Source organism: Saimiri boliviensis, chromosome 15, assembly GCF_048565385.1.
Source record: "Saimiri boliviensis isolate mSaiBol1 chromosome 15, mSaiBol1.pri, whole genome shotgun sequence".
NCBI lineage: Eukaryota > Metazoa > Chordata > Mammalia > Primates > Cebidae > Saimiri > Saimiri boliviensis.
Genome location: NC_133463.1, coordinates 15437830 through 15458106, shown reverse-complemented (window position 1 = coordinate 15458106; position 20277 = coordinate 15437830). Strand labels below are relative to the sequence as shown.

General features: G+C 37.8%; 1 protein-coding gene across 2 annotated transcripts in view; it reads right to left on the bottom strand.

Moving 5' to 3' along the window:
• Window positions 1–20277, bottom strand: part of NKAIN3 (sodium/potassium transporting ATPase interacting 3) — a 644097-nt gene that overhangs the window by 145835 nt on the left and 477985 nt on the right. For both annotated transcript variants that reach the window (XM_074386695.1, XM_003935525.3), the window contains exon 4: window positions 12751–12948. In XM_074386695.1, coding sequence (XP_074242796.1) covers window positions 12751–12948 — 198 coding nt within the window. The remainder of the gene's footprint in view (window positions 1–12750; window positions 12949–20277) is intronic.

Here is a 20277-nt window from a genome sequence, read left to right as displayed (position 1 = left end):
TCAAGAAAGAAAGAGTCGAAATGAGAGCACACTTCTACATTAGGGGCAGGTAAGTTCTGCTTAGGCAGGGCCTTTCCATCAATCTGAAAGTTAGAGGGGCTGAAGGAAGTACTAGCAGTTTGAGAAGGGGTTCCAGAATAAGAAAATGAAATCCTTTCATGAATTGTACACTCATGCTCTGATTTCCCTATTTCTTTTTCATCCAGTACCTGAACCTGACATAATTTTATATTCTCCTGTAAGCATAGAAAAATCTTCCAAAGCCCCACCTAAAAAATTATCTGATAATTAGATTTTCCTTCTGATAATTAATTCCATTAATGAGAATGAGAATAGCTTTGTTTTCTTTGTTCACTACCTGTAGGACACATAAATCTCATGATTTGAGGATTTTGACTTGTATAACATTATCAGACAAAATTTCCCAATTAATTCTTTACAACTCTAATATCTTTCCAAGGCAAATATTTAAAAATACACAAACTTCAAGCCTGGGCAACGTAGTGACACCCTGTATCTATAAAAAAAAAATTAAGTATTGGCCAGGTTTATAGTTCTAGGTGTCTAGGAAGCTAAGGCAGGAGGATTGCTTGAGCCTAGGAGTTCAAGGCTGTGGTTACTCTCATCATGCCACTGCACTCCAGCCTGGGTAACGAAGTAAGACTCTGTCTTGAAAATACACTTATTTGTACATTACTTTTCATTCTATGTACTGAAAAAGTATCCTCAGTAAGTACAGCAGTTTTGAGATACGTCAGAACCAAGATTAATGCCCTCTTCCCAACACTGACCACAGGACCTTGAACAAAATATTTATTTTCTTTATGACCCAGTTTTTTCATATATAGAAATAATAAAGCCTACCTTACACTATTCTCAAGAAGATTCTGAAAAATAGCATTTCAAAGAAAGAGACCAGGCACGTAGCATATGTTCAGTAAAGGTTAGCTGATGGAGCAGGGGCATTGCCATCTTGGACAAGCACTGCCATTTTAAAGTTCCCCTTGATCAAAAACTGCCTAAATCCAACCCAAAAGGCATCAGCATAACTATAAACCACAAATGACATCTGCGACCAGAAACATTCCAATCCTAAGATAAACCCCTCCCTAACCAGACACATATCAACCTCTAGAGATAACCTCCCCAACAGGAGAGATGTCAGCCCCAAGATAACCTTCTCTTTGGCCAGAGACATTACAACCCACAATAAACTTCTTCACACAGAAACATTCCAAGCTTATGATATGTTTTCTCGCCCTGAACCCCTAAATGCTCTTAGTCTCTAAGAGAGAATTTTCCTGACTGAAATCGGCCAGAAGCCCTTCTCAGGTTTATTCTCCCAAATAAACCTGTCTTTGACTGTTGAGCCACTTTTCATATTTCTTTCCTCTTTCTTTAACTCTTACGGTAGCTATGAATCTTCATCTTATAATCATTGGCTTTAAAATCCATTACAGCCAAGCCTTACAACACAGTTCCCTGTTCATTTGGATTAGTTTAGCTCATTAATTAAAAGCTTTGTGTATCCTGAAGATTTTAAGTGTTCATGTTTTATTGTCTGTGGGACTTCCTGATTGTCTTTGCTACTAAGCAATAATTGTGCATTGCAAATATTTTCTTGAATTTATATAAATCAATTTTAAATGAAAGAGCTGTTTACATTAATCAATTTAAATAAAGAATACCACTTCCCCGTTGCTTTCTTCTTAGCAGTTTTATTTTTAGTTAAATGAAAATGCTGATACCACACTAATTGCTTGAAGCCGTTATGAAATGACAATCCATTCTGAATCACTGGAGTAGCCAGGTTTCCCAATCTGAGAAGGCATACCTCCTGCTTCTAGAGGATGCTTCTTTTAGGCTATGTAACTTTTTTTGATAGATCTAGAAATATTTCTCTAATTATTGAAAATATTTAACAAAATCTACGTTTGTTCTGTACTTTTTATTCAAGTCGGAAAGAGGTAAAAGCTACCAGTGGAACAAAATGTCTGAAGTCTTGTCAGCTCAGTAAGCAGCCGTATCATCTATCCCATGGCTCAAATCCAAACCTAAGCCTCATGCTCTTTTTTTCCTTTTCCTGACCTACCACTTCCTCTCTTCCCACAAGGACTATTGTCTAGGCATTTGTATTTCTACTGGTACCACCCAAAGCCAAGATCCCATCTTCACTCACGTGGGCTACTGTGACAGCCTTGTTCTCTCCAATCCATTATCTTGAGTAGTTCCAGAGTTGCCTTCCCCAATGCAGACCACGCCATTCTTCTGGTTGAAATAGGGTGACACCATCCCAATGTCTTAAACTCAAATTGTGTGTCACATCTTCTTTAACCTCTACTTACTCCTCTAATTTCATCTTTAATCACTCTTTATTTGTTAAGCTCTACCCATGTGAATCTTTGTTTCCCTTGGAATATTCTTAGCTCCAGTCTTTAAATGACTTCATTTGTTTCTCAGCTCAAATAAATGCTCCATTTTTTTTGTTTGTTTTCGTTTTTGTTTTTTACAGAATTTTGCTCTTGTCAGCCAGGCTGGTGTGCAATGGCATGATCTTGGTTCAGTGCACCCTCTGCCTCCCAGGTTCAAGCTATTTTCCTGCCTCAGTCTCCATCTGAAGTATTAAAGGCAAGAAAGCTCATTTTATTGATGCTTTACTTAGGATAATTTAATGTTATTCAGATGTTGGTAGATTTTTAACCATTAGCCTTAGGTTCAAGTAACTACTAGGTTGACAAAAGTAGCTTTTAATAATAACAAGAGTTCATTCAAATACATTTCCATCTTTCTTGAAATTACCAAATTTTAATTTCATTAAGAAAATTTTATATCACTTTTTATATTTTTTCTAAATGAAAACAGGCTGTTTCATTCATTCAGAGAAACATACTCAGAAGCCCCTACTCTGTAAAAGCACTGTGCTGAGAGCTTGGGGATGCAAGCACCAATAAAATGAGCTTTCTTGCCTTTAATACTTCCATAAGCCCTCAGTCACAATGTTTGTCTTAATTATTAAAAAGATCTCAGATTTTCTATATTAATGCCTTTTGTGTTAGATATGATTTCTAATTAAGTTTTTCATTTCTGTGATGAAACAATATTTAAGTGTAGTGGTAATAATTTATGAAGACCTACAAACATGTCTGTCTGGGGTAATCATGAGCATCAGGGCTCAAGAGACTGAATTCTGTTGTTTAGCGATGGCATGAAATTTGTGACTCGGGTAACTGATTGACATACAGAAAAAAAAAAACTAATCATATGCATACTGTTATGAAGAATGTTATGGTATAAGAAGAATATAAGCTCTAAATGTTCATATACTTTAAATTGTTAAAAGCTACAGATGCTGTGGACAAATGACAGATAACCATAATATTGGATTTATATAAAACCAGATATCTGTGTAAGAGCTGTCAGTTGCTATCTGTAACCCAGATGTTTCCAGAAGATGAACATCTGATATTACGTAAATCAAATATACAGTGGATTGCCTAAATTCCTCTTAGAATTTATCAGTGGAAAGGTGAAGGCTATCTAAATTTAAATTTTAGCTCTGAAAATTCTGCTAAATATTGTACATATGTCTGTGACAGGCACAAATATTAAAAGTAAACATATGATAGAGTATTATTCAGCCATTAAAAAGGAAGTTCTGATACATGCTACATAGGTGAACCTTAAAAATATGTGCTAAGTAAAAGAAGTCAAACTCAAAAGACCACATTATGTGTTTTTTTTTATATGACCTATCCAGTTGCAGGTAAGTCTATAGAGACAGAAATTAGATTAATAGTTGCTTAGAGCTAGGGAGGAAGAAGGCATAGGTTGTGGTAGTTAAGGGTGGTACTTTCTTTCCAAGATGATGACTATGTCTTAAAATTGACCATGGTGATGGTTGCACATATCAGTGAATAGACTGAAAACTATTAAATTTATGCTTTAAAAAGATGAATTGCATGGTATGTTAATTATATTTCCATAAGTCTGAAAATAATGTATGCACATTTCACCAAGAGATATACTGCATAGATACAAATACAGAGAAAGAAATGACTTAAAATCACAGCTCACTAAATGGACAGTTCCAAGCCCAATTTGACCAGGTGTACCCTGGCTTGTGAACACAAATGTTTGTGCCAAAACCATTTGAATATTTTTGGCATGGAAATTCTTCTCACACAGCCACAAACTCCTCTCAATATTGTGATGATTCAATAAACGATTCCTTGGGTAAGTGTAACTTTAGATAAATTGTTGCTTTAGTTTTCTGAGGATGGAGCAGAATACAGAGACCAGAGATGGTGTATGGGTAGCAACTCAACCTAAATCTTTCATAGTTCTATCTAGCTCAAAGAAGCAGGTCAAAATTTGGTATGGGCAGAAGCTATCCATTTTATATAAAAATATATTTTTCTGGGAAAAGGGTAGTTCTGGGAGGTGTTTGGGACAGGAGAGGTTGGTCATAATTTCTTTCCTCTTACTAGCCCCTGGAAAGTCCTTGCAAGCAAACAAAGAAGAGGAAGAAAAAAAGAGTCTATTATATTTAGCATTTGACAAATGTTGAAATAATCCATTAAAAACAACAACCAGAAAGGTTGTTCTCTTGAGAGATGTTTTCAAGGGTGAAAGGAAACATTTTTAACTATTTGCAAATCTTTTAACTAGTAGACATAATCTTACTTCCATTTTTACTTTCTGATAGTGGAGCTGCAATTAAATCCCAGCAGTCCAACAGGAGCTTTTCATAGCTTTACAGGCCTGACAAAGTTTACCCCCAAACTCTGCAAGGTGCTGCAAGGAGAAGTTCCCTTTTCTCACATGATGAGAAATTGTTTGCCTGGGTTTGAGGTCCACCTTCACTCACAAGCTGTGGGATCTTGGGCACATTTTTAAACTTCTCCATATAGCTCAGTTTTCACACCTGTTAAATGACTATACTAACACCACCCTCATGGGTCATTTTGAGAATTAAGTGAGTTCATATTTGAAAAGCACAGAGAGAGGCTCCAAGAGCATACTGAATAAATAAATGCATATGTTAACACAAAAATTAAAAAATACTTTTAACTATATTTACACTTTTGGAGAGGTACAATTAAAAGTAATTGGGATGTATTTCAAAATTTCAGTTTCACTTATCTTTTGACTTACAATCTTACACTCTGTGAGCATGTTACTGGAGCAGCAATAGTATTGTTTGGCCTGTCACTGTGCAATTTACTGCATAAACAGATGAATAGACAGCTATGCAACCTTTGGGGAACAGAGATTCAACAGGACACTTTGTGGTCTAATGTTACTTTTTTCCCTTCTCTGTTGAGTTTTAATTTATCTTTAAGCTGAATGTGTCTGATATGAAGGGAAGAGAGCAGTGATGAATGATGTGAACAGAGACATAATGCGAAAGACATAGGGATGATGGAAAACCAATTCTCATAGGACCCTAGCTCCGACCATGGTGACAACCACCAACGATGTTAAAGAATGAGACTTGTCACGTATTAGATATAAGGGAGAAGATATTGACAATGAGGATTCAAGACCATATATGTGTAAAATTAGCTGCAAAGAGAAATCAATAAGGTGAGTTTTAAAAATCTTTTCCAAGTTTAGAGATTAGGATTTTTCTCTAGTTATAAAAGCTCCATGGTGTGTGTGTGTGTGTGTGTGTGTGTGTGTGTGTGTGTCTACTAGTCAACATGAGCATAAGAATCCATGTTTGCCAGTAAATAACTAACACTGAAAATTAAAAAGGGCCTCAAATTGCATTTCGTTATTATTGACTTATTAACCCCAGAACTGGGCAGTCCACTGAAGTGAAATATTTTGTAGTAACTAAGATTTATGAGTGCCTCTAAATGATCAAATAAATATCATGAGATTTAGGATTGGTTGATAATTTAAGAAAAGCAACTATAACATCTCTTCTGCTGTTCTATACAAATCAAATATACAAATATGATAATTAAACTGCATTATTTAAAATATCATACAATGTGTAAAAACATTTTTTTGGGAAGGCATTCTGCATCTTTTTGTATCTAAACTTTCTTCCTGGATTACCTCCTTGAATTGTGAAAAACCTTTTCACATTTTTATATATGGTCTTAAAAGTTTACATAGTTATTGCTTTCTATTCATCACGTTTGTATACTATAAATTGTTATGCCATGTCTTTAATTGCATGTATATATACATATCCAGATTTGCTATTATAAATAACATTGAAATAAATGTAATGGAGGCAGCTGTTTCTTTCTGTTGAATTATTTTCTTAGAAGAAAGTCCATTGAGTGGGGTTACAGGACCAAAAGGTAAGGGCATTTTAATAGTCTTTGAGACAAAGACTGCCTCTACCAATAAATGAATTACAATTATATGTAATATTATCTTTAAAAATTGCTAAATTAGTGAAAGTGATTTTTCAAAGTTAACTCACATGCATCAGGTTACTATCAATAATTATATTTTATGACACATTGTTTACAATTTGTATGTTTTTCCCTTGTATGAACACATTTGTTCATATTGTGTGTTCATTGAATTAATTAGTAAATTTTCATTGTTTTAGTACTAATTTAAATGAACTCATCGTGTATTATGAATAATGACCCTTTCCTTGCCACATGTTATACAAATACTAAAGTTGCTTTTTAGTTTCAGTTTTGTAAGCTTTCATGTTTCAGATATTCGGGTGCTAAATGAGTAAAATACAGCACTGTAGAATGACATTAATTGGTAACAGAGATTCTTTCAAACAGAAATATTTTATTCATATTCTCTAGCAGAAAAAGGAAATGCTATACTTGTGTGTGTGTGTGTGTGTGTGTGTGTGTGTGTGTGTTTTCTTTAAATCTGTAGTATTAAAGTCTCAGAGTAAGAATGTTGATTTAAAAATACCTAAACTATAATGCTCAAAATTTAACTAGACATAGTTTTTAATTTTCACCAGAAATTGTTTTGAAACCCCCCTTACTGGAAGCAAAGCAACCAATGCAGTCTAAACTTGTTAAAATAACTCTTGAAATAAAGAACATGTGGAAGAACAAACTCAAAGAGTTGCAACCTTGGAGCAGATTGACTATCCCTTTTCCTGTAGCTAGGTATCCTCACCAATCCAAACAAATAGCATCTTCATCAGAAATAATTTGACGGCATGTTTTCTGGATAGTTTTTATCAAATGGTATAAAATAAAATCAAGACATAGCCTCATTAAATTATTTTCAATTAAAAAAATTACATACGCTGGAGTTCTGTATCTAAAATCCAGAAAATATATACAACAATTTACTCAGTAACTATGAAAGAGTGGCTGCTGTGAGCTCAGTACAGCTCTAGGTAATAGGGATATGGGATAAATAAGAAGTTAAAGTGTAGCTTTTAGGAGCATACTACTGCTGCTGACAGGCTACTGAAATCTTTGCTCCACTTTATTCCATTGTAATAATTCTGAGATTTTTTTTTTCACAAAAATATGAGAATATATTCAGCCCACCAAATACTCTTGTGGGGCATGGATAGAAAAGAATTCTGGGAAACGAGATTGAGGAAAATACATATATATTAAGTAAAAGTTCAGCCCTCCTAATAGGGATTTATGATTGCTGTGTCCTATGAAAATCCCAGGAATTATGTTCTCATGCAGGGAATGGGTGTCAGGTGCGGAACTAAAGAACTGAGAATTCTGTAGATGGAGTGCCACCAGAATGGAACACTTTGGCCTTGAAAAGAAGGACCAGTCTAATTAGGATAAGGATAAGCACAGAGCAATGTAATAATAACAGTAGTAATAGCAATACAAAACTAGTATTTATTGAGTGCTTCTGTGCTATGCACTGCAAAGAGCATTTTACTGACATTTCCTTAACTTCCCAGATGAAGCACAGCTTCACTCTGCTCCTACACCTTCTCCATGCATTCATCCCTGCTGGTTTTTCTCAGTAGACTCTTTTTGCGTTCACCCATTTCAGACTTTGCAGTCTCTTGTTTGTTGATCATTTATTCATTCAAGAAATATTTATGTGTCATCATTGTGCTACCCACTGAAGCCACAGACATGAACAAGTGAAAAAAAGAACACAATTCTATTCTGCAAAGATCTTTCCTTCCAGTAGATAGAACAGAGACTCCATGACTATAGTGCACTCAGGTGTCAGGGCAGTTTGTACAGCCTGAGCGAGTGAGGACCAGGAAATGCTCTCAGTAACACTCCCCAGCCCACAAACAGATTTTTAGCATAATACAGTGTATAATAGTTATATGACATATGATTATAATATGTAACATACTATCTATATATTATACTAGCTATATTATAGACAGGTTATATATACATCTGAAGTTATTTTCATATTTGCATAGTTAACAGTCCAAATGTCCATCAATATATGTAATAGGAGAGTATTAAAGAAACAATGATACATTGAGTGCTGATATGGAAATAGCTACAAAATAAATAATAAAAGGAAAGGCTCGGAAGAGTGCATATCACATGCTAGCTTGTGTGGGGAGCAGATAAGAATATATAGTCACATTTTCTTACATTTGCACAAAGGTACTCTGGACTCATAGGCACACACACACAAAAGAGTAAAACAGGATGCCTGTCGGAAAGCAGAGATGGGAGGACCGGGCATATGGAGTCCAAATGCCGGGCAGAGGTTTTATTGCACATTTTTATGTTTTCAAACCAACTAAATGTATTAACTATTTTTAAAAAATTAAATGGCCATATCCTGAGGTGTTTTTGGGAAAGAAGTCTGCTAAGGGCCAGGTGGATGAGGAGCCCAGCTGGGGTAGGAGGGAGAAGGGACTTGAGGGATAAACCATTCCACGCAGGCCGCTGCCTGAGGAAGACTCGGGGAGGGGAAGGGTTCTTTTGCAGGAGAGGAGGGAGGGAGTCAGGCCGGCGCGGGTTGTGAGGACCTCCCTTGCACAGTAGGGAATTCCGATTTCACCCCGAACGTGATGAGTGTCACTGAAGGGTGAACGGAAGGAACACGACCGATTAGATTTGTGCTTTGTGGTCATCTTACAGGGAGGAGGCATGCATGGCGTGTAGGGAAAAACTCGGTGGGGAAGATTATTTAGGAGGTTACTGGGCAGCTTCAGTTGAGAAGTGCTGAGCATATGAGCAGAGACGGGGCATTGGGCACTGAGGGGTACTCATCACCCCTCCGCCGGATCCTGCTTGTCTTTGACTTCTCCCCTCTAGCATGGGTTGCATTTTTCTGCTCCCTCCAGTACCGTGCACAACCTTTCTGTGGATTCCCTGCGGATCTTCAACTTGGTGTTGCTGACAATTCACAGGAACTCTGCTTTAGGATTTGGTGACTTTAGGGCAACAAGAACCTTTTCTGGGCCTAGCACTTTCCCTCTCCTCAGCCTGAGCGCCTGGGGAGGGGAGGAAGCAGGTGGCGTCTCCTGGCCCCCTGCCGTGGCGCAGGGAAGGAGGGGCTGGCGAGAGCTGGGGGCCCGGGCACAGGCGGTTGGGAGCAGGGATGCTCCCTGAGCCTGGAGCTACAGCCTCACAGGAGAACCGTGACCTTCATTGCCTTTCTGAGTTCAGTTATTGTATTCGTTCCCTCAAGCATAGACACAGTCTGTGGAATGCTTATGACCGAGGTGACTTTTCTTCCAGTTCCAAGCTCCACTCACACGGGGCCCTTGCTCAGGCCACACTTACAGAGGAGCTGTGTCTGTGGGCAAAGCACTCAAATACTTCCCTCTCATTCGGTGGAGAGCCGCTCCCCAGAACCAACTTCCTGGCCACATCCGTCGGTCCCTCCCCTAGATTATTCTAAATATTTCTATGATTCCAGTAATTAAAGGGGTAACTCCCTCCAGCAGAGACACCGAGCCCTGCCCCCCTTCTCCAAGCTGACCCAGATGTTAAATATTGTGACCATCTCCCCTGATTTTGAGTAATAAGGCAAACATTTCAGTACATATTGGCCAATAAGAAGGATTCTCCTAAATCAAATGTGCACAATTCTGGCGGGGCGCAGTGGCTCACACCTGTAATCCTAGCACTTTGGGACGCTGGGGTCAGGAGTTTGAGACCAGCCTGGCCAAATGGTGTAACCCATCCTCTACTAAAAATACGAAAAATTAGCTGGACATGTTGTCATGCACCTGTAGTCCCAGCCATTCGGGAGGCTGAGGCAGGGAAATCACTTGAACTCGGGAGGCAGAGGTTGCACTGAGCCGAAATTGTGCCATTGCATTCCAGCCTGGGCAACAAGAACGAAACTTTGTCTCAAAACACAAAACAAAACAAGAACAACAACAAAACAACAATTCTAATAATTGTAAATGTAACCACATAAAATAAGTGACAAATACAAGAAATTCATACAAAAATCAATGACACCACTAACACATAATTGGAAAGTTATGAAATAATTTCATGATATATTTTAATATGAAAGCCTAAAATATTAAAAATCCTGTCTTGCAGGTGTATTACACAAGAAAGGTAAGGGAGCAGCAATTAATCTTTTATTTCTCAAAAGCTGAATAGTGTAGAGCTATGTGTGCAGGGTGGTAGCTTTGAATGTTTGCTAAAATAACCTGTGGATAAATTCATTTATAAGTGACAAGCACTTTTAGGTGGCAACATGTACAATTTATTCAGAATGCCCTTTAGGGAATGTTTTTATGTGACAGTCCAGCTCCTTATCAAATAAATAGTTGCTGTTCCTTCGAACTGGAGTTACTATGGGGAAATGGCTTTTGGATTCCACAGTGTTCTGCTGTATTATAAAGGACTGGCCATGCCATCACTGCACAAAATGGTTTAGCAATTTGCTACAGTATTTTTTTTTAAAGGAGAGTAATCTGTTCACATATGAAAGATTTTAGAGAAATATTTTCTTCATTTAAGATGATTAATAAAAACTGTTAGTGTCTAGCAGAGAGTAATAGAGTTATTTTATAACTTAAAACAGCCTACACATTTTTAAAAAGAAAATTTGCCTCCACATTGTTTCACAACAAAAATTTAATTTCATATGTATTTTGCCACAATCTTCTCAAAGGAAGATTGTTGATGACGTTATACATCCTTAAATTAATTCCACTCCTCGTTGTGATCAAACTGTGAGTGGGGCAGCCTGATGGAAGAAAATTACTTTTAAGGAATCCCTGGCACACAAACCTTCTGTGGACTAATCACATCATTTACTTCTTGTTTCTGTATATGGAATTGTATTCCAATGCCAGATTTTAGGCACTAAAATGCAAAGATTCTCTGGTGGGATTCATTCTTTAGGAAATAAATATTTGAAATGTAATGTTTATAAAATAGAATAAGCCATTGGCTCTCATCCTTCTTTTTCTGGAATTGAGGTGCATTACTAGGAGAAGGCATTAGCAGAAGAGCCTGAGGTAGCTAAGGGAAAAGGCACCACTTCTGGTGGATGGTGATACCATTTCATTGAATGGTGTGAGTTGTATCTCAAGTTAGAAATGCTTCCAAAAGACATAGGCATAGGCAAGGACTTCATGACTAAAACACCAAAAGCAACGGTAATAAAAGCCATGATAGAAAAATGGGACCTAATTAAACTCCAGAGCTTCTGTACAGCAAAAGAAACAATCATTAGAGCAAATCGGCAACCAACAGAATAGGAAAAAAATTTTGCAATCTACCTATCTGACAAAGGACTAATATCTAGAATCTACAAAGAACTAAAAGAGATATACAAGAAAAAAACAAACAACCACATTCAAAAGTGGGCAAAGGATATGAACGGACACTTTTCAAAAGAAGACACATGTGAGGCCAACAAACATATGAAAAAATGCTTATCATCACTGGTCATTAGAGAAATGCAAACCAAAACCACACTGAGATATCAGCTGATGCCCATTAGAATGGAGATCATTTAAAAATCTGGAGACAACAGATGCTGGAGAGGATGTGGAGAAATAGGAACACTCTTACACAGATGTTGGGAGTGTAAATTAGTTCAACCATTGTGGAAGACAGTGTGGCGATTTCTCAAGGATCTAGAAATAGAAATTCCATTTGATCCAGCAATACCATTACTGCGTATATACCCAAAGAACTATAAATCATTCTACTATAAAGACCCATGCACACATATGTTCATTGCAGCCCTGTGTACAATAGCAAAGACCTGGAGCCAACCCAAATGCCCATCAATGATAGGCTGGACAAAGAAAATGTGGTACATATACACCATGGAACTATGTAGCCAGTCATAAAAAACAATGAGTTCATGTCCTTTGTAGGAACTTGGATGAATCTGGAAACCATCATTCTCAACAAACTGACACAAGAACAGAAAGCCAAACACTGTATGTTCTCACACATAGGTGGGTGTTGAACAACAAGAACACGTGGACTCAGAGAGAGGAGCATCACACACTGGGGGCAGTTGAGGTGGGTAGGGGAGATACAGCAGGGCTTGGGGAAGGAGTGGAGGATGGGGAGGGATAACATGGGGAGAAATGCCAGATATAGTATGCACCTAAAGTAAAATAAATAAATTAAAAAAAAAAAGAAATGCTTCTAAAAACAAAACGCCTAGGTATCAAGAGAAAAAAGGTGTAACCTGCCATCAGGTATACTAATGGTACCAAAATTGCTGCTATTTCTGTTGTTGAAAAGATGTTCTCTGTGTGTTTATCTGTGGCACTATCTACCAGGGAGGTGTGGAGAAAAAAAACTCCAATAAAGAAGAATTATGATCAGAAAATGACATAAAATTGACACTTACAGAGAGTAGTATTTGGACGGCACTGTGGATGACCTCCAGGTACTGGAAGTCAACGATGCAGCCTGTGACAGAGACGTACGTGTAATCGTCCATCATGCCATGGGCTGAGGGAGGCAACACTCTTCTGACACAGCCAGGCCCATGTTCTCTCCACCATGACCGATGGACAGAGATATTGAATGTCATTAGATCGGTGTCCTAGGTGGGTAGGAGACAAAAGAGCAAAACGAGACAATTGTATTACAACACATCTTTGACTTTGACCTTAGGAAGAATTCAGGGTGGATGAAATTGCTACAGTGATTTCAATTTCACACGAAAAGTAACAGAAGACAAAGCCTTAAGTGACTGCATGTATTATATGCCTAAACTATCGGGTTGTGATTATTCAAGGTGGAGATATAATCCTTTGATTAATATTAGCATTTTAAGGGTAACACACATTAAACAAAATCGAGAGATGAGATCTTCCATATACTTTTATTTAAAAATAGTTTCTTCCTGGAAACTTTTTGGCTGCATTTTCTTGTTGCTACATCATCATGAATATCACTATCATGGGCAATATATTTTTGAATGCTTTATGGCATGGTAGATGTTGTTCTAAGTGAATTTCACATATTATGTTCTTGGATGTTCATGTAAGTCTTTTATTATCAACCTAATTTATAGTAGGCCAAATAATTTTCTCCACCAAAGATACTTAGCTTCTGTTCCCTGGAACTTATGAATTTTACCTTACAGGGCAATAAAAGGACTGTGCAGACGTGATTGAATTAAGGGTCATGAGATGGGGAGATTATCATGAATTATCTGAGCGTACCTTAAAAGAAATTGTATGTATTCTTAGAGAGGCAGAGAGAAATTAGACACAAGGAAGAAGAGGCAACGGCAATGTGACCATAGAGGCAGAGACTGGGATGTGGCAACCAAGGACTGCTGCCAGCCATGGACAGGGGGAAGAGGCAAGGAAGAATTCTCCTCTAAATCTTCAGAGAGAGCATGGCCATGCCAAGACCTTGGATTCAGCTCAGTGAAGCAGATTTCAGACTTCTGGCCTTCAGAACGATGAGAAAATAAATTTCTGTGGTTTAAGCCATCAGTTTTGTGGTGACTTGTTGAAGCAGTCAGGAGAAACTAATGTAGGTGAGGAAAGAAAGTCACATCGAGGTAACTTAATTTGTCCATGGTAGCACAGCATTAGTGGTAGAGCTGAGACGTAAGCCTGTGCAGTCTTTACTTTTAGCTATGATGTGGTATCCTATCTTACTTGCTGTCTTCCGCCTCTGAAGTCCTGATCATTTCTTATACCCTCAGGAAAGCCAGGTCCTTCCTCCTCAGTTGTTTCAAGAAAATTGCACCACGATCAATCACAAGAACAAAGAAGACAAACCTAAATCTTTATGTTTTAAAATATACTTTCAGAGCTCTTAATGGAAAAAAATAGTCTGGCTTTTGATCCTTAAGAGATGCCCTTTAGTATTTCTGGGGTGTTAACATATGAAGAGCTAAAATAATAATGTTTTGATCATAAACAATAGATTGAAAAGAACAGATTAGGGACCAGGGCTTTGACTTCCGAATAAATTAAAGACTGCAACCACCCATGTGGCTCAGGAAGAAGAAGAAGGAGTGATGGAGAGAGGCCAAAGCAGTCCCTGGACCAGGACACTGGTCTCGAGGGCTGAGGATGCAGGAGCAGAGTCAGCTTTTGTTGATTTCCCAGCCTCCACTCCCTCCAAGAGTGAGCTCTGTCTCAGTGTCAGGGGACCATGTTGGAGCATGATTCATATGTGACCTTTACGGAGAGGTCCAGAGGGTGCTCACAGGCTATGCAGCATAACTGAGGCACGTTTGCATTCCAAGGTTACTGTGAGGACAGTCTCCACTTCAGTGGCCAAGGATACTCCTAAATGCCTGAAATTGAGGTTGGAACTCTGAAAACTTAGAGGAAGCTAGTAAGAAATGGAAAGCCTTGAACTTATGCATGGGTGGCACTGAAAGTAACCAGGTTGGACCTCTCTGAAAACGACAGTGGGGAAACCATCCTTTTACACTGCTGTACATGGTAAGTGAATCACAAGGGTGTTAACATTCCCAGTGTGTATCAGTAGGCAGGGTTACTATACAGTTTTAGATTTTCCTCAGTTCAAGGAATTCAAAGTACCTTTATAAGTACGCCTCAAATTATATCAATAATAAAACATGTTACACCTTTTTCCTTTTAGTTGTTGGTTTGCCATTCACTTACCTTCACAGTTACAGCATTTTATTGATAATAAAACATTTAGGTCATTTTTTTGGTTGTTGGTTTGCTACCTGCATCATTTGCAGTTATTCTCTGAAGGGAAAATATTATACAAAAATAATTGCTTCAGCTACTGAATTCAGTTTAATGCAAGGCAATTTACCTGCATGCAAACTTCGGAGATGCACACTGATTGTTCCCTTTTCTGGTCATCAGATTTAATTTCTTGCAGTTAGATTTACTCACTACAGAGGAACTATGTATTATTTCTCATCTTAACAGAATTCACTCGGTTCAGGATGAACTAGCATGGTCTCGAAATTCATAGTGACTTCTATTGCTTAAGCATTCTTACCCAGTGACCTTTCCTATTGCAGACTGTAAGTTCCTTTCAGTATGACTTTAACGAAAATTTATATTATACAAATAAAACAAGAGTCGATTTATGAACTAATCATACATATTTGTTACACTCATAAAACCTTTCAGCATAGGTCTCACTAAATTTGTTGGAACTATAACATACTTATAAACGGTACTATTCCTTGCAATGACTGTATTAAATTTGAATGAAAATATCAATAACATCAAATTATATGTCAACTAACTTCTTAAGCTTTTGTTTGGGGGCTCAGAAAATTACACTCCAAAATATGATGATTTGGCATACTGACTACTTTGAACCTGAAGGACAATGGAAGAGCCTCAGAAGCAAAGTCTCTTTCTGACCTTCTGCCCTTCTTTCTCCTGCTTTTCTTTCTCCCTAAGGCAGGCTATAGAAACTAGAATTTCTCTTCTCTAAGAGAGATCATAGAACTAGAACCATTCTCCCCCACAGCCAGCCATAAAACCTAGAAGTACTACTCTATCACCTGACTTTCTGTGTAAGAGCTAGCGATAAAGAAATTCTCTGACCTACCATGTCCTAAAAGTAGATCATAAGACTGTTACTCCAGAAAGGTCTTACCCTATACCCAGGAAAAAGAAATATCACACAGAGAAGCCAAGAAGAATCTGAGAAGACAGGCCTTGCTGGGTTTCCATATTAGTCTCTTACCATTAGGTCATGGTCTTTTGGTCCAATTACATTTATTTTTTATTTTTTGAGACAGGGCCTCCTTCTCTTGCCCAGGCTGGAGTGCAGTGGTGAGAACATTGCTCAACCCATTCTTGAACTCCTGGACTCAAGCCAATTCTCCTGCCTCCCACTCCTGAATAGCTAGGGCCATCACTAGGCCCATAAGCCACATGCTGGAGTCTGAGCTTCATTCTACATGGCTGTGCATTCCATCTCCAATCAAGACATAGAAATAGACAGTTTTCCCAGAATCTTTAAGTCTTCATTTCTGAAGGCCTAATGTATTCAAGGTAAAACTTTGAATAAATCTCTAATGCTTTTCTCTTGTTAACTTCTTTTTGGTTTTAGGAGTGTGGACTAGGGCCCTTTAAATGGGGAAGAAAAGTATCACACCCTTTCCATTCCTACATTGTAAAATTTGATCTAAAGTTTGTGTCAGATTTCTATCTCTTTTAGTACTAAATTTTAAACTTAAAAAAAAAAACTTAGCACATGACAACTTAGTTTTCTATACAAGGTATATCAAAGGAAATATAACACAGAAAATAACATTTTATAAAGAAAAAGAAACACAAATCACTTTATTGTTGAAGCTTTTAGTTACATCAGAGTGTAGTTTTGAAATACATGGGTGATATGGTTTGGCTGTGTGCCCCACCCAAATCTCATCTTGAATTGTTGTTCCCATAATCCTACATGTGGTGGAAAGGACCTATTGGAGGTAATTGAGTCATGGGGCTGGTTTTCCCCGTGCTATTCTAGTGGTAGTGAGCAAGTTCTCATGAAATCTGATGGTCTTATAAGGGACTTCCCTCTTTGCTTGATTCTCTTTCTTCTCTCTCCTGTGAAAAAGGATGAGTGTGTTTCCCCTTCCACCCTGTTTGTAAGTTTCCTGAGGTCTCCCCAGCCATGCTGAACTGTGAGTCAATTAAACCTCTTTCCTTTACAAATCACACAGTCTCTGGGATGTCTTCATTAGCAGTGTGACAAGAAACTAATGCAATGGGTTAATCTAAACCATAAGACAACAAAGTAATCTTAAAAATAATACTAGTAATGCAAATGCCATTTCTTTTACTTATTGGAAATAGACTATTGTGTGATAATTTAAGCACATCACAGCAAAGAAGGTTGACAATTGGTACAACTGGTGTCTATGCTTTTGTCTTTAAAGTTAAAAAGATAGAAACAACGGTATTTGGATTTATGCAAGCATATGTGAAGGGTAGCAAGATATGCTACCCCAAAATGTGTGACTTCAGCATAAGGATTTTTTGGGCTGAAGGCAACTGAGAAGAAGTAGATATAAACAAATCTCTCTGTCTTTTTCCCATTCACCTAAAAGCAAGACATAAATTTACAATGATGTCCCTTCCTTCTCTACCAGTAAAAACTAAAGTTAACTACCTGAAATTACTTTAGACATTTGTCATCCTGGAGAGGGCATCAGACAAATCTACATAACGAACTTAGCTGACTAGTTTTTAATCTATCACAAGTTTCCTATAACTGGCTTGTCTCATACTCTTTCTTGTTTTCAGCTGAAGATGTTATTTAAGCCTGAAGTCTAAGCCACCTCTTTAAGAATTAGTTATTTTATCCTGGATATCTTCCATACATATATGAGATATACATGTTAATAAACTTTTGCTTATTTCTTGTGAATCTGCCTTTTGTTAAAGAGTCCCAGCTAAGAACCCAGAAGGGTAGAAAAAAATATTTTTCCTGCCTTACATATGTGATTATCAGGTAACAATTTGTAGAATAAAAAAGAAAAAGGGCAAAGAGAAAACAGAGACCCAGAAAATAAAACCGATTAGGAGGATTTCAGAGGTGTGAGGACAGCCTGGAGACAGCATGTTAAGGTTGTAGGGAAGGTACAATTTTACCTTTACCTTCTTAGAGTTTTTAGCTGGCCTGAGAATTAAATCTACATAAGATAGATTAACAGGAGGGAAAAAGCATACAAATTTACTTAATTTAAGTTTTACAGGACATGGAACCCTCATAAGGAAGTAAAAGCCCAAAGATGCAATTAGAGTTGACAACTTATATACTTACTTCGAAAAAGAGTAACACATTGTGAAAATGTGACAAAGCAAGGGGTCTTGGGTTGAGGTAGTTGATTATGGAGAAGTGGCTAGGAATATAATGGTTAGTTTAACATAGATTGTTGGCATAGATTTCTTTTGGCCTCAACTCTTCAATTTTGGTGATAAGAAGGTCTTCCCTCTTCCAGTTGAAGGGGAGAGCACATGCCACATGGGAGTTTTATCTCCTGGTTTTAGGAAGGTTGGAGAGTCCCTTCCTTCCTTCCTTCCTTCCTTCCTTCCTTCTCTCTTCTATCTCTCTATGCTTTCTTTCTTTTGTTCATTCTTTCTTCTTTCTTTTTCTTTTTCTTTTCTTTCTTTCTCTGTTTCTTTTTCTTTCTTTCCTTTCTTTTTTCCTTCCTTCCTTTCTCCCTTCCTCTCTTCCTTCATCCCCTCTCCATCTTTCTTCCTTACTTTCATCTTTCCTTCTTTCCTTATCTCTCTTTGTTTCTTCTCTTTCACTCATTCTTTTTTTCTCTTTCTTCTTCTCCCCCCTCCCACTTTTCTTTTAACTCAAAATGGTCAATATGTCAGAATAGCATATATTGGAGTGCTCTGTTCAGAACTTCAAGAATAGAAAAGAGAATTTTAGGGAAGTTGGTAACATCATAGACCCAAAGCCTCCTAGAAAAGACTATTAAATTTGCTTACTAGTGGGACAATAGAGATCCTTACAAAATGCAATTCCAAGAGAGTACTGGGAATAAAAAACTGGATTATTAGACTTCAAGAGAGCCAAATCAAGAACGAACTGCCATTCACAATTGCTACAAAGAGAATAAAGTACCTAGGAATACAACTAACAAGGAACGTAAAGGACCTCTTCAAGGAGAACTACAAGCCATTGCTCAATGAAATAAGAGAGGATACAAACAGATGGAGAAACATTCCATGTTCATGGTTAGGAAGAATCAACATCATGAAAATGGCCATACTGCCCAAAGTAATTTACAGATTCAACGCTATTCCCATCAAGCTACCAATGACCTTCTTCACAGAACTGGAAAAAAACACCTTAAACTTCATATGGAACCAAAAGAGAGCCCGCATAGCCAAGTCCATTCTAAGCAAAAAGAACAAAGCAGGAGGCATCACACTACCAGACTTTAAACTATACTACAAGGCTACAGTAATCAAAACAGCATGGTACTGGTACCAAAACAGAGATATAGACCAATGGAACAGAACAGAGGCCTCAGAGGAAATACAACATACCCACAACCATCTGATCTTCGACAAACCTGACAAAAACAAGCAATGGGGAAAGGACTCCCTGTTTAATAAATGGTGTTGAGAAAACTGGCTAGCCATGTGCAGAAAGCAGAAACAGGACCCCTTCCTGACACCTTACACCAAAATTAACTCCAGATGGATTAAAGACTTAAACATCAGACCTAATACCATAAAAACCTTAGAAGAAAATCTAGGCAAAACCATTCAGGACATAGGTGTAGGCAAGGATTTCATGACCAAAACGCCAAAAGCAATGGCAACAAAAGCCAAAATAGACAAATGGGACCTAATCAAACTCCACAGCTTCTGCACGGCAAAAGAAACAGTCAGTAGAGTGAATCGGCATCCAACAGAATGGGAAAAAAATTTTGCAGCCTACCCATCTGACAAGGGGCTGATATCCAGAATTTACAAAGAACTAAAGCAGATCTACAAGAAAAAAACAAGCCCATTCAAAAATGGGCGAAGGATATGAACAGATACTTTACAAAAGAAGACATACAGGAGGCCAACAAACATATGAATATGCTCATCATCACTGGTCATCAGAGAAATGCAAATCAAAACCACACTGAGATACCATCTCACACCAGTAAGAATGGCGATCATTAAAAAATCGGGAAACAACAGATGCTGGAGAGGATGTGGAGAAATAGGAACACTTTTACACTGTTGGTGGGAATGTAAATTAATTCAACCATTGTGGAAGACAGTGTGGCGATTCCTCAAGGACCTAAAAATAGAAATCCCATTTGACCCAGCAATCCCATTACTGGGTATATATCCAAAGGATTATAAATCATTCTACTACAAGGACACGTGCACACGAATGTTCATTGCAGCACTGTTTACAATAGCAAAGACCTGGAACCAACCCA